Source organism: Monodon monoceros, unplaced genomic scaffold, assembly GCF_005190385.1.
Source record: "Monodon monoceros isolate NGI ecotype Baffin Bay Population unplaced genomic scaffold, NGI_Narwhal_1 Super_Scaffold_6, whole genome shotgun sequence".
NCBI classification, from domain to species: Eukaryota; Metazoa; Chordata; class Mammalia; order Artiodactyla; family Monodontidae; genus Monodon; species Monodon monoceros.
The window spans coordinates 50726232-50739115 of NW_021703783.1; the positions used below are offsets into that span (position 1 = coordinate 50726232).

The 12884-nt window shown below is 39.1% G+C and overlaps 1 protein-coding gene across 3 annotated transcripts in view; it reads left to right on the forward strand.

Moving 5' to 3' along the window:
• The window catches only part of HELB (DNA helicase B), a 63640-nt gene that overhangs the window by 22009 nt on the left and 28747 nt on the right, over positions 1-12884 (forward strand). For 2 of the 3 annotated variants that reach the window (XM_029206438.1, XM_029206437.1), the window contains 3 exons: positions 1281-1691; positions 2584-2753; positions 5094-5972. In XM_029206438.1, coding sequence (XP_029062271.1) covers positions 1340-1691; positions 2584-2753; positions 5094-5972 — 1401 coding nt within the window. In that variant the 5' untranslated portion in view covers positions 1281-1339. The remainder of the gene's footprint in view (positions 1-1280; positions 1692-2583; positions 2754-5093; positions 5973-12884) is intronic. The other variant, XM_029206439.1, reaches the window with a different exon arrangement.

Consider the following 12884-nt stretch of genomic DNA (forward strand, 5'->3'; position numbering starts at 1 on the left):
ATAAAATAAAAACAGCAACAACCACAAGAATAGCAGAGACTTGAGCAAATACTGTGTGTTAAGCTTGGGCTCCACGTGTATCTCGTTTACTGATGACAACTTTTTCAGGTAGTTTCTTAGTCGAGGAAACAATGGGTCTCCAGCCAGTATTCACACCCCGAATCAGGGCTTTTAACTATTTTCCTGTCTTTCCTGGAGTCGAGTATGTGGTTACTTTTCACCTACTTAGACACACACGCACATAAGAAACACCCCAAGGCACTGTTGATTCATTAACCTTGTGTTAATAACCTTGTGATCTGTGTTTACCTTGTATAGTTTCCTGTCCTAAGAATTATACCTATTATGTGTACCTGGTGACTGATGTTTGAGAATGTTTGAATGTTCAGACCACTGCTGTACTGTAGAATTTTTCTGGTGATGGCATTGCTCTGTATTTGCTCTGTCCAGTACAACAGCTGTTACCCACATGTGGCTATTGAGACCTTGAAATGCAGCTAGTGCACCTGAGTTGAATTTTAAATTTTAATTAATTTAAATTTAAATAGTCACAGGTGAGTGGCCAATACAGGTTTCCACAGAAACTTTTAAGTATTTGTGGAGGGTTTAGTCATTTATCCTGAAAGTGTTAGTGATTGGCTACCATCTTCCAAGCAATGTGTTTGTTTTGTTGGGCTACCTTGGAGAGATTAGATGATGAGGTTGCTGTCTTAATGGAGCTCACCCTCTAATGAATTAAACATTCTATAAATAATCACAGAAGTAACTATAATATCACTCAGTGCTTAGAAGGAATAGTAAGAAGTGCTATGAGAGGTTATATTCATGAGATTCAGGGCTTTCCTGAGGAAGCGACAATTAAGCTGAGGTCTGTAGTAAATGGGGTAAACAGTAAGGAAGAAATTATTTAAGGCAAGTGGAACAGCTTTTGCAAAGGCCCTGGGTAGGAGGGACCATGACATTTTTTAGAAACTGCTTGAAGGTCAGTATTGACTGAGATCAGAGTAGCAGAGAGAGGACTGCTTTTAGAAGAGGAACAACAAACTTTTGCCATGTACCATGCCTCCCTCCTGGAATACAAAAACAGATGAAACATTGTCATGTTCTAGAGAGCTTGCAGTGTAGTAGAGGGAGACAGATAAACAGCTAAGTGGAATATAGACACTGTAATAGACATCTGTAGAGGGTACTGTCCAGGGATTAAAGAGAGTAGTGGATTTGACAAAACATTGGGAAGAGATTTTAAATTTATCCTAAATTAACTTTTTGTTTTTTTAAAGTTTCAATTTTTGATGAAAATACTCACCAGCAATGTGAAGTGTTTGGACGTTTTCCGTTAATGGGTGCTTGGTGGCGAGTGAAGGTACAGGTGAAGCCGGTAGGATCAAGGAGCTATCAAGTTCAAGGATTTCCTTCTTACTTTTTACAATCAGATATGTCAGCACCAAATCAGTTACACATCTGTTCCCTCTTTCTTAAAGACTGTAATGTCTCCAGTGAAAACAGAAGTAAATTTTTAGCATGGGTAAATGCTGAATCAAGTTATAAAGACCTCAACTTTGAAAATCTTAGGGAAAAATTAAGAACTTACCAAAAGAACATTGGAAGGAATACTCAAAAACAATCTACACAGAAAACACAAGAAGAGTCACCACCAGATTACGAGATACTGCGTTCTCTGGAAAACACAAGTAAGTGATTTTATCATTGAGTTTTAGTGTAACTGAGATACTGGATGACTGGTGTGTTTAAAATATTACCAGTACAGTATTGATATCTTGGTATAGTATTCTTTTTTTAAATCGGTTTGATGAAATGTGTTTGTATTGCTTTTGGAGTATGTCATTGACATTGCAGGTTCCTCATCTGTAATGTGAAGAGATTGGGTGAGATGATCTTTAAACACCTTTTAGTTCCTTTCCTGCTCCAAAGTGTGATTCTAGGTCTCTCTCTAACTTTTGTGTCCTAGGATTACCTTGAGTCATTAAGAAGAAGTTCAGTTATCAATTATTCTGTTTCAGAAGGGAGAGAAGAAAGGCAAGAATATGAGCAATCCATTTTGGAAAGATTTCAGTTCAAAATAGTTTAAAATAACTTCTAAATATGGTTTGTTACCTGGACATTCACATATATGGAATATTTCATTTCTTAATTTTATCAAATAAATTTGGCAGTACATCATTGAATGATTTCAATGATGAAAGCATCATGATTACAGTAAGAAGAATGACTATAAAGATTAATATGTAAATGATTTTTAATGCTTACCTTTAAATTTATATATTATTGAGTCAGAAATTTTATTCTGATTCTTCTGCAAGCAGAAGGAAACAAAAGGCTAAGAAGTAGCTATCTAAGCAGTTGAAGAACATAAATTTTGGTGTTAAACACAATGAAAACCATCTTGATACAAAAGCAAGTGTTATAATACAATCACTTTTCTTGCTGGTCACAGTAAATTTATTACTCTGTCTTTGATTTGGATTTCTTAAACTGGTTGTGCTAAATGAGAAAGTCCATCAAATCAGTTGTTCTATGAGCTCATTTGTATGTTTTTATTTGTTCTCTTCTGATATCCTGTAGTTCCATTTATAACTGTGATGAGAGCTTTGCAGTTCCCAAAAATAATGGAATTCCTTCCAGTTCTTCTGCCCCGACACTTTAAACGGCTCATAAGCTCAGATTCTACAGAGGTGTTGGAAGAGATAGAAGAGATTTTAGGTACACAGCCATGGAAGCTCGGATTTCGTAAAGTAAGAAAGATATTTGCTTAGCATTTTGTAATCTTATACAAGGGAGGATGTCTCAAGCTTGACAGTTTTTTGTATCTCTTTCAAGGGAAAGAAATTTGTATGACTTCAGTGTGGATTTATTTTCCTTGCAGTGTTGCAACTAAATATAAACTTCTTCTACCTGTAGCTCTTATGCAATAAATTTACAAAGGAAAACAAAATAACAAAATAAATGACATTCAAATTATCAATACTTCAGTTACATAATTTAATTTCACATGACATTTTTTGTAACTGAATTGCCATAGCACCTTGAATATAGAGCTCATCGAAGACCAGTTCTTGTGTGTTTGGCAAGTCTATTCTGCTCTGCTACGCAGTTCCTCACTTTCCTATTTGAACTTTCGAAGACCTTCATTATTCATATGGTAATGATGATGCCATTTGATTTTTTTTCTTTGGCACAATAATGTTATTTACAATTTCTTTGGCACTTCTGTTTTTCTTATGAGAGACCAGGAGTAGTAAAGTGGCACCGTGAAGCTCCAAAGATGTTGAAAACCAAATGTGGCACTTAAATCTTGGCAGTACTTGGTTATAGGTGGTTTTCCAAATGAAAATACAATTTAAAAATTCTGAGATAATTGGTGGGATCCCCAAGAATGTTTACAGATCCTGCCCCCCCTTTGAGAAATACTGGAATAATGAATTTGTTCACTCTATAAAATGACTATGATTTCAGTATGCTTGGAAAAATGAGATTCTGGAACATTAGATTATTATATATATTTATTCAGTAGGAAAGAGAGAAGCAGAGCAATAAGCCTTCTGGGACTCAAGTGGGACTCAAGTCCCCTTTTCAGCATGTAAACCACCACCCAGAATAAAGACTTTTACTGAGGTTTTGTATTCATTTGCTAGGGCTGCTGTAACAAACAGCATAGACTGGGTGCCTTAAACCACAGACATTTATTTTCTCACAGTTCCGGAGGCTATAAATCCAAAGTCAAGGTGCCAGCAGGGTTGGTTTCTTCTGAGGCCTCTCTCCTTAGCTTATGGATGGCTGTCTTCTTCCTGTGTCTTTACATGGTCTTCCCTCTGTGCTTGTCTGGGTCCTAAAATCTTATGACATCAGTCATATTGGATTAGGGCCCACCCCAGTGATCTCATTTTAACTTAATTACCTCCTTAAAGACCCTATCTCCAAATATGGTCACATTCTGGTGTACTGGGTGTTAGGATTTCAACATACGAATTTTGGGGGGGACACATTTCAGCCCATAAAATGTATGGAGGGCTCCAGGGGTGATGTCTCCATGGAAAAAAAAAAATGGAGCTGGTAGACGACCTACTTAGTGGATCATGGTGAAGGAAGTTCTGTACCTTTTCAGTGGCGTTTGGGCAGAATTGTTGATAGGCACATGGAAAACTAAACAAGCCAAGAAAATGAGGCAGTCAGTAACTTCACAATATACACGAGAGTTCAACACAAAGTTAATGTAATCACAGCATATCACGTCACTCAGCCGTGAATCCTGTTTACACTGATTTAACAAAAATCAGTTTTCAAAATGTATACTATTAACCTTTCTCAAAGATGGGAGGAAGAGGGCTTCCCTGGTGGCGCAGTGGTTGAGAGTCCGCCTGCCGATGCAGGGGACACGGGTTCGTGCCCCAGTCCGGGAAGATCCCACATGCCGTGGAGCGGCTGGGCCCATGAGCCATGGCCACTGAGCCTGCGCGTCTGGAGCCTGTGCTCCGCAACGGAAGAGGCCATAACAGTGAGAGGCCTGCGTACCGCAAAAAAAAAAAAAAAAAAAGATGGGAGGAAGAGAAGCATGTGTGAAAGTGACAGTACAAAGGGAGCAAACTTGCATGAAGAAAGACTTTCCATAGTAAGGAGTTAACTAATTACCTAAATTTTTTTTAAGAAATTAAGGAATAAACAATACATAGAAATGTGGAGATAAATTCTGGAAGAAATAACTGAAAATGTTGAGGGTGTTGCCTTTAGAAGGCATGGAAAGGGTAAGTCAGAGGATTCCTATTTTTTGTGATAAGTCTCATAGTGTTATTTGACTCTTAAAACTGTATGTGTATTGCTTTGAAAAAACATAATTTTAATTATGAAATTATATAGATCTCTAATCACAGTACAGTTAATTAAAAAAAATTAGTGATGTATTAGGTACATAGTTCTTTTTTCCCCAAATTTTGTTGAAACACATGTCTTCTGGAACTTAAAAAATTATTATTAAACACCATAGTTTTCACTGTAATTCTCATAATAGTCATCTAATAGTCAATTATAAAAATATTTATAATTTTTATAAAGCAAACTTGAATTTACTTTTCTTAAAGATAACCTACAGACAGTTGAAGCTTCTGCAATGTGAGGCAAGTTGGACATCGTTTTGTCAGTGCAGGTCTCTTCTCCAGTTGATGACTGATTTGGAGAAGAATGCATTAGTAATATATTCTGAACTGAAGCGCATGTGTAGAGAGCAAGGGCACACGTGTGTTGAAGAAGCTGACTTAACTTCTGAATTGTCAGACCGCATGTCTTTTCATGATGCTTGGCAGTCTCTGAAGTTCTTGAAGGATATCGGTGTGGTGACGTATGAGAAAGGCTGTGTCTTTCTTTATGACCTTTACCAGGCTGAAAGAGGCATTGCCTCTTCAATCTGTGACCTGATGACAAGGTCGCCATGGCGATTACATGTTGATGTCAAAAAGGTGCTTGCGTCTATTCACACCACAAGACCTGAGAATTCAGAAAGTGATGATACGCTAAATAAAAGTGAACCTGACGAAACAAGATTAGAAGATCCTGTGGATATTTGGGACACGCAGGACAGCGGTGACCATATTTGGGATAATGGTGAAAATGAAGTTAAGGCAGAAATAAGTGAAGTCCAACTGGATCAGGATCAGGTGGCTGCTTTGGACATGATTTGCTCCAATGCTGTGACAGTCATCAGTGGGAAAGGTGGTAGTGGGAAGACCACAATTGTTAGCCAGCTTTTTAAGCATATAGAGCTGTTGGAAGAAAGAGAAGTGAAAAAAGCTTGTGAAGATTTTGAACAAGACCAGAATGTACCAGAAGAATGGATTACCTTCACCGAGCAGAGTCAGCCGAAGCCGGGCAAGGCTATAGAAGTTTTACTTACAGCACCTACAGGGAAAGCAGCTGGCTTACTGAGACAGAAAACTGGTTTCAGCGCTTATACACTATGTCAGGTAAAGCCTTTTACATTTTTTCTCTACATAAAACATTTGCCTTAAACACGGGCTTAATGTAATGAGTTTATTTTTCATTTCTTCCTGACAGCAATCAGTAGGCATTTATTTTATTTTATTTTTTTTTAACATTTATTGGGGTATAATTGCTTTACAATGGTGTGTTAGTTTCTGCTGTATAACAAAGTGAATCAGTTATACATATACATATGTTCCCATATCTCTTCCCTCTTGCGTCTCCCTCCCTCCCACCCTCCCCATCCCACCCCTCCAGGCGGTCACAAAGCACCCAGCTGATATCCCTGTGCTATGCGGCTGTTTTCCCACTAGCTATCTACCTTATGTTTGGTAGTGAATATATGTCCATGCCTCTCTCTCGCTTTGTCACAGCTGACGCTTCCTATTCCCCATATCCTCAAGTCCGTTCTCCAGTACGTCTGTGTCTTTATTCCTGTCTTACCCCTAGGTTCTTCATGACATTTTTTTCCTTAAATTCTATATATATGTGTTAGCATACGGTATTTGTCCTTCTCTTTCTGACTTACTTCACTCTGTATGATGTACTCTAGGTCTATCCACCTCATTACAAATAGCTCAATTTCGTTTCTTTTTATGGCTGAGTAATATTCCATTGTATATATGTGCCACATCTTCTTTATCCATTCATCCGATGATGGGCACTTAGGTTGTTTCCATCTCCGGGCTATTGTAAATAGAGCTGCAATGAACATTTTGGTACATGACTCTTTTTGAATTATGGTTTTCTCAGGGTATATGCCCAGGAGTGGGATTGCTGGGTCATATGATAGTTGTATTTGTAGTTTTTTAAGGAACCTCCATACTGTTCTACATAGTGGCTGTACCAATTCACATTCCCACCAGCAGTGCAGGAGTGTACCCTTTTCTCCACACACTCTCCAGCATTTATTGTTTCTAGATTTTTTGATGATGGCCATTCTGACTGGTGTGAGATGATATCTCATTGTAGTTTTGATTTGCATTTTTCTAATGATTAATGATGTTGAGCATTCTTTCATGTGTTTGTTGGCAGTCTGTATATCTTCTTTGGAGAAATGTCTATTTAGGTCTTCTGCCCATTTTTGGATTAGGTTGTTTGTTTTTTTGTTATTGAGCTGCATGAGCTGCTTGTAAATTTTGGAAATTAATCCTTTGTCAGTTGCTTCATTTGCAAATATTTTCTCCCACTCTCAGGGTTGTCTTTTGGTCTTGTTTATGGTTTCCTTTGCTGTGCAAAAGCTTTGAGGTTTCATTAGGTCCCATTTGTTTATTTTTGGTTTTATTTCCATTTCTCTAGGAGGCGGGTCAAAAAGGATCTTGCTGTGATTTATGTCATAGAGTGTTCTGCCTATGTTTTCCTCTAAGAGTTTGATAGTTTCTGGCCTTACATTTAGGTCTTTAATCCATTTTGAGCTTATTTTTGTATATGGTGTTAGGGAGTGATCTAATCTCATACTTTTACATGTACCTGTCCAGTTTTCCCAGCACCACTTATTGAAGAGGCTGTCCTTTCTCCACTGTACATTCCTTCCTCCTTTATCAAAGATAAGGTGACCATATGTGCGTGGGTTTATCTCTGGGCTTTCTATCCTGTTCCATTGATCTATGTTTCTGTTTTTGTACCAGTACCATACTGTCTTGATTATTGTAGCTTTGTAGTATAGTCCGAAGTCAGGGAGCCTGATTCCTCCAGCTCCGTTTTTTGTTCTCAAGATTGCTTTGGCTATTCGGGGTCTTTTGTGTTTCCATACAAATTGTGAAATTTTTTGTTCTAGTTCTGTGAAAAATGCCAGTGGTAGTTTGATAGGGATTGCACTGAATCTGTAGATTGCTTTGGGTAGTAGAGTCATTTTCACAATGTTCATTCTTCCAATCCAAGGACATGATGTATCTCTCCATCTATTTGTATCATCTTTAATTTCTTTCATCAGTGTTTTATAATTTTCTGCATACAGGTCTTTTGTCTCCTTAGGTAGGTTTATTCCTAGATATTTTATTCTTTTTGTTGCAGTGGTAAATGGGAGTGTTTTCTTGATTTCACTTTCAGATTTTTCATCATTAGTGTATAGGAATGCAAGAGATTTCTGTGCATTAATTTTGTATCCTGCTACTGTACCAAATTCATTGATTAGCTCTAGTAGTTTTCTGGTAGCATCTTTAGGATTCTCTATGTATAGTATCATGTCATCTGCAAACAGTGACAACTTTACTTCTTCTTTTCCAATTTGGATTCCTTTTATTTCCTTTTCTTCTCTGATTGCTGTGGCTAAAACTTCCCAAACTATGTTGAATAAGAGTAGTGAGAGTGGGCAACCTTGTCTTGTTCCTGATCTTAGTGGAAATGCTTTCAGTTTTTCACCATTGAGGATGATGTTGGCTGTGGGTTTGTCATATATGGCCTTTATTATGTTGAGGAAAGTCCCCTCTATGCCTACTTTCTGCAGGGTTTTTACCATAAATGGGTGTTGAATTTTTTCAAAAGCTTTCTCTGCATCTATTGAGATGATCATATGGTTTTTCTCCTTCAATTTGTTAATATGGTTTATCACATTGATTGATTTGCGTATATTGAAGAATCCTTGCATTCCTGGAATAAACCGCACTTGATCATGGTGTATGATCCTTTTAATGTGCTGTTGGATTCTGTTTGCTAGTATTTTGTTGAGTATTTTTGCTTCTATGTTCATCAGTGATATTGGTCTGTAGTTTTCTTTCTTTGTGACATCCTTGCCTGGTTTTGGTATCAAGGTGATGATGGCCTCGTAGAATGAATTTGGGAGTGTTCCTCCCTCTGCTATATTTTGGAAGAGTTTCAGAAGGATAGGTGTTAGCTCTTCTCTAAATGTTTGATAGAATTCACCTGTGAAGCCATCTGGCCCTGGGCTTCTGTTTGTTGGAAGATTTTTAATCACAGTTTCAATTTCAGTGCTTGTGATTGGTCTGTTCATATTTTCTATTTCTTCCTGATTTAGTCTTGGCAGGTTGTGCATTTCTAAGAACTTGTCCATTTCTTCCAGGTTGTCCATTTTATTGGCATAGAGCTGCTTGTAGTAATCTCTCATGATCTTTTGTATTTCTGCAGTGTCAGTTGTTACTTCTCCTTTTTCATTTCTAATTCTATTGATTTGAGTCTTCTCCCTTTTTTTCTTGATGAGTCTGGTTAATGGTTTATCTATTTTGTTTATCTTCTCAAAGAGCCAGCTTTTAGTTTTATTGATATTTGCTATCGTTTCCTTCATTTCTTTTTCATTTATTTCTGATCTGATTTTTATGATTTCTTTCCTTCTGCTAACTTTGGGGTTTTTTTGTTCTTCTTTCTCTAATTGCTTTAGGTGCAAGGTTAGGTTGTTTATTCGAGATGTTTCCTGTTTCTTAAGGTGGGCTTGTATTTCTATAAACTTCCCTCTTAGAACTGCTTTTGTTGCATCCCATAAGTTTTGGGCCGTCGTGTCTCCATTGTCATTTGTTTCTAGGTATTTTTTTATTTCCCCTTTGATTTTTTCAGTGATCTCTTCGTTATTAAGTAGTGTATTGTTTAGCCTCCATGTGTTTGTATTTTTTACAGATCTTTTCCTGTAATTGATATCTAGTCTCATGGCGTTGTGGTCGGAAAAGATACTTGATACAATTTCAATTTTCTTAAATTTGCCCAGGCTTGATTTGTGACCCAAGATATGATCTATCTTGGAGAATGTTCCATGAGCTCTTGAGAAAAATGTGTATTCTGTTGTTTTTGGATGGAGTGTCCTATAAATATCAATGAAGTCCATCTTGTTTAATGTATCATTTAAAGCTTGTGTTTCCTTATTTATTTTCATTTTGGATGATCTGTCCATTGGTGAAAGTGGGGTGTTAAAGTCCCCTACTATGAATGTGTTACTGTCGATTTCCCCTTTTATGGCTGTTAGTATTTGCCTTATGTACTGAGGTGCTCCTATGTTGGGTGCATAAATATTTACAATTGTTATATCTTCTTCTTGGATCGATCCCTTGATCATTATGTAGTGTCCCTCTTTGTCTCTTCTAATAGTCTTTGTTTTAAAGTCTATTTTGTCTGATATGAGAATTGCTACTCCAGCTTTCTTTTCGTTTCCATTTGCATGGAATATCTTTTTCCATCCCCTTGCTTTCAGTCTGTATGTGTCTCTAGGTCCGAAGTGGGTCTCTTGTAGACAGCATATATATGGGTCTTGTTTTTGTATCCATTCAGCCAATGTGTGTCTTTTGGTGGGAACATTTAGTCCATTTACATTTAAGGTAATTATCGATATGTATGTTCCTATTCCCATTTTCTAAATTGTTTTGGGTTCCTTATTGTAGGTCTTTTCCTTCTCTTGTGTTTCTTGTCTAGAGAAGTTCCTTTAGCATTTGTTTTAAAGCTGGTTTGGTGGTGCTGAACTCTCTCAGCTTTTGCTTGTCTGTAAAGGTTTTAATTTCTCCATCAAATCTGAATGAGATCCTTGCTGGGTAGAGTAATCTTGGTTGCAGGTTTTTCTCCTTCATCACTTTCAATATGTCCTGCCAGTCCCTTCTGGCTTGCAGAGTTTCTGCTGAGAGATCAGCTGTTAACCTTATGGGGATTCCCTTGTGTGTTATTTGTTGTTTTTCCCTTGCTGCTTTTAATATGCTTTCTTTGTATTTAATTTTTGACAGTTTGATTAATATGTGTCTTGGCGTGTTTCTCCTGGGATTTATCCTGTATGGGACTCTCTGTGCTTCCTGGACTTGGTTAACTATTTCCTTTCCCATATTAGGGAAGTTTTCAACTATCATCTCTTCAAATATTTTCTCAGTCTTTTTCTTTTTCTCTTCTTCTTCTGGAACCCCTATAATTCGAATGTTGGTGCATTTAATGTTGTCCCAGAGGTCTCTGAGACTGTCCTCAGTTCTTTTCATTCTCTTTTCTTTATTGTGGTCTGCAGCAGTTATTTCCACTATTTTATCTTCCAGGTCACTTATCCGTTCTTCTGCCTCAGTTATTCTGCTATTGATCCCATCTGGAGTATTTTTCATTTCATTTATTGTGTTGTTCATTATTGTTTGTTTCATCTTTAGTTCTTCTAGGTCCTTGTTAAATGTTTCTTGCATTTTGTCTATTCTATTTCCAAGATTTTGGATCATCTTTACTATCATTATTCTGAATTCTTTTTCAGGTAGACTGCCGATTTCCTCTTCATTTGTTAGGTCTGGTGGGTTTTTATCTTGCTCCTTCATCTGCGGTGCGTTTTTTGTCTTCTCATTTTGGTTATCTAACTGTGTTTGGGTTCTGCTTTTTGCAGGCTGCAGGTTCGTAGTTCCCGTTGTTTTTGGTGTCTGTCCCCAGTGGCTAAGGTTGGTTCAGTGGGTTGTGTAGGCTTCCTGGTGGAGGTGACTAGTGCCTGTGTTCTGGTGGATGAGGCTGGATCTTGTCTTTCTGGTGGGCAGGTCCATGTCTGGTGGTGTGTTTTGCGGTGTCTGTGGACTTATTATGATTTTAGGCAGCCTCTCTGCTAATGGGTGGGGTTGTGTTCCTGTTTTGCTAGTTGTTTGGCATAGGGTGTCCAGCACTGTAGCTTGCTGGTCGTTAAGTGAAGCTGGGTGCTGGTGTTGAGATGGAGATCTCTGGGAGATTTTCGTTGTTTGATATTATGTGGAGCTGGGAGGTCTGTTTTTGACCAGTGTCCTGAAGTTGGCTCTCCCACCTCAGAGGCACAGCACTGACTCCTGGCTGCAGCACCAAGAGCCTTTCATCCACATGGCTCAGAATAAAAGGGAGAAAAAAGGCAGAGAGAAAGAATTAGTAGAAGTAGGAAGAAAGAAAGAAAGAAAGAAAGAAAGGAGGGAAGGAAGGAAGAAAGTAAGAAGGAAAGAAAGAAAGGGACGGAGGGAGGGAGGGAGGGACGGTGGGAGGAAGGAAGGAAGGAGGGAAGGAAGGAAAAAAGAAAGAAGATAAAGTAAAATAAAATAAAGTAAAATATAATATAGTTATTAAATTAAAAATAATTATTAAGAAAAAAAATTTTTAAAAAAACGGACGGATAGAACCTTAGGACAAATGGTGGAAGCAAAGCTATACAGACAAAATCTCCTATAGAAGCATACACATACACACTCACATAAAGAGGAAAAAATCATAACTCTTGCTCTCAAAGTCCACCTCCTCAGTTTGGGATGATTCATTGTCTATTCATGTATTCCACAGATGCAGGGTACATCAAGTTGATTGTGGAGCTTTAATCCGCTGCTCCTGAGGCTGCTGGGAGAGATTTCCCTTTCTCTTCTTTGTTCTCACAGCTCCCAGGGGCTCAGCTTTGGATTTGGCCCCACCTCTGCGTGTAGGTCGCCGGAGGGCGTCTGGTCTTTGCTCAGACAGGACGGGGTTAAAGGAGCCGTTGATTCGGGGGCTCTGGCTAACTCAGGCCGGGGGGAGGGAGGGGCACGGAGTGCGGGGTGAGCCTGCGGCGGCAGAGGCCAGCGTGACGTTGCACCAGCCTGAGGCCCACTGTGTTTGCGTTCTCCCGGGGAAGTTGTCCCTGCATCCCGGGAACCTGGCAGTGGCGGGCTGCACAGGCTCCCCGGAAGGCGGGTGTGGATAGTGACCTGTGCTCGCACACAGGCTTCTTGGTGGCCGCAGCAGCAGCCTTAGCATCTCCCGCCCGTCTCTGGGGTCCGCGCTTTTAGCTGCGGCTCGCGCCCGTCTCTGGAGCTCCTTTAAGCAGCGCTCTCAATCCCCTCTCCTCGCGCACCAAGAAACAAAGAGGGAGGAAAAAGTCTCTTGCCTCTTTGGCAGCTCCAGACCTTTTCCCGGACTCCCTCCCGGTTAGCTGTGGTGCACTAACCCCTTCAGGCTGTGTTCACGCTGCCAACCCCGGTCCTCTGCCTGCGCTCCCACCGAAGCCCGAGTCTCAGCTCCCA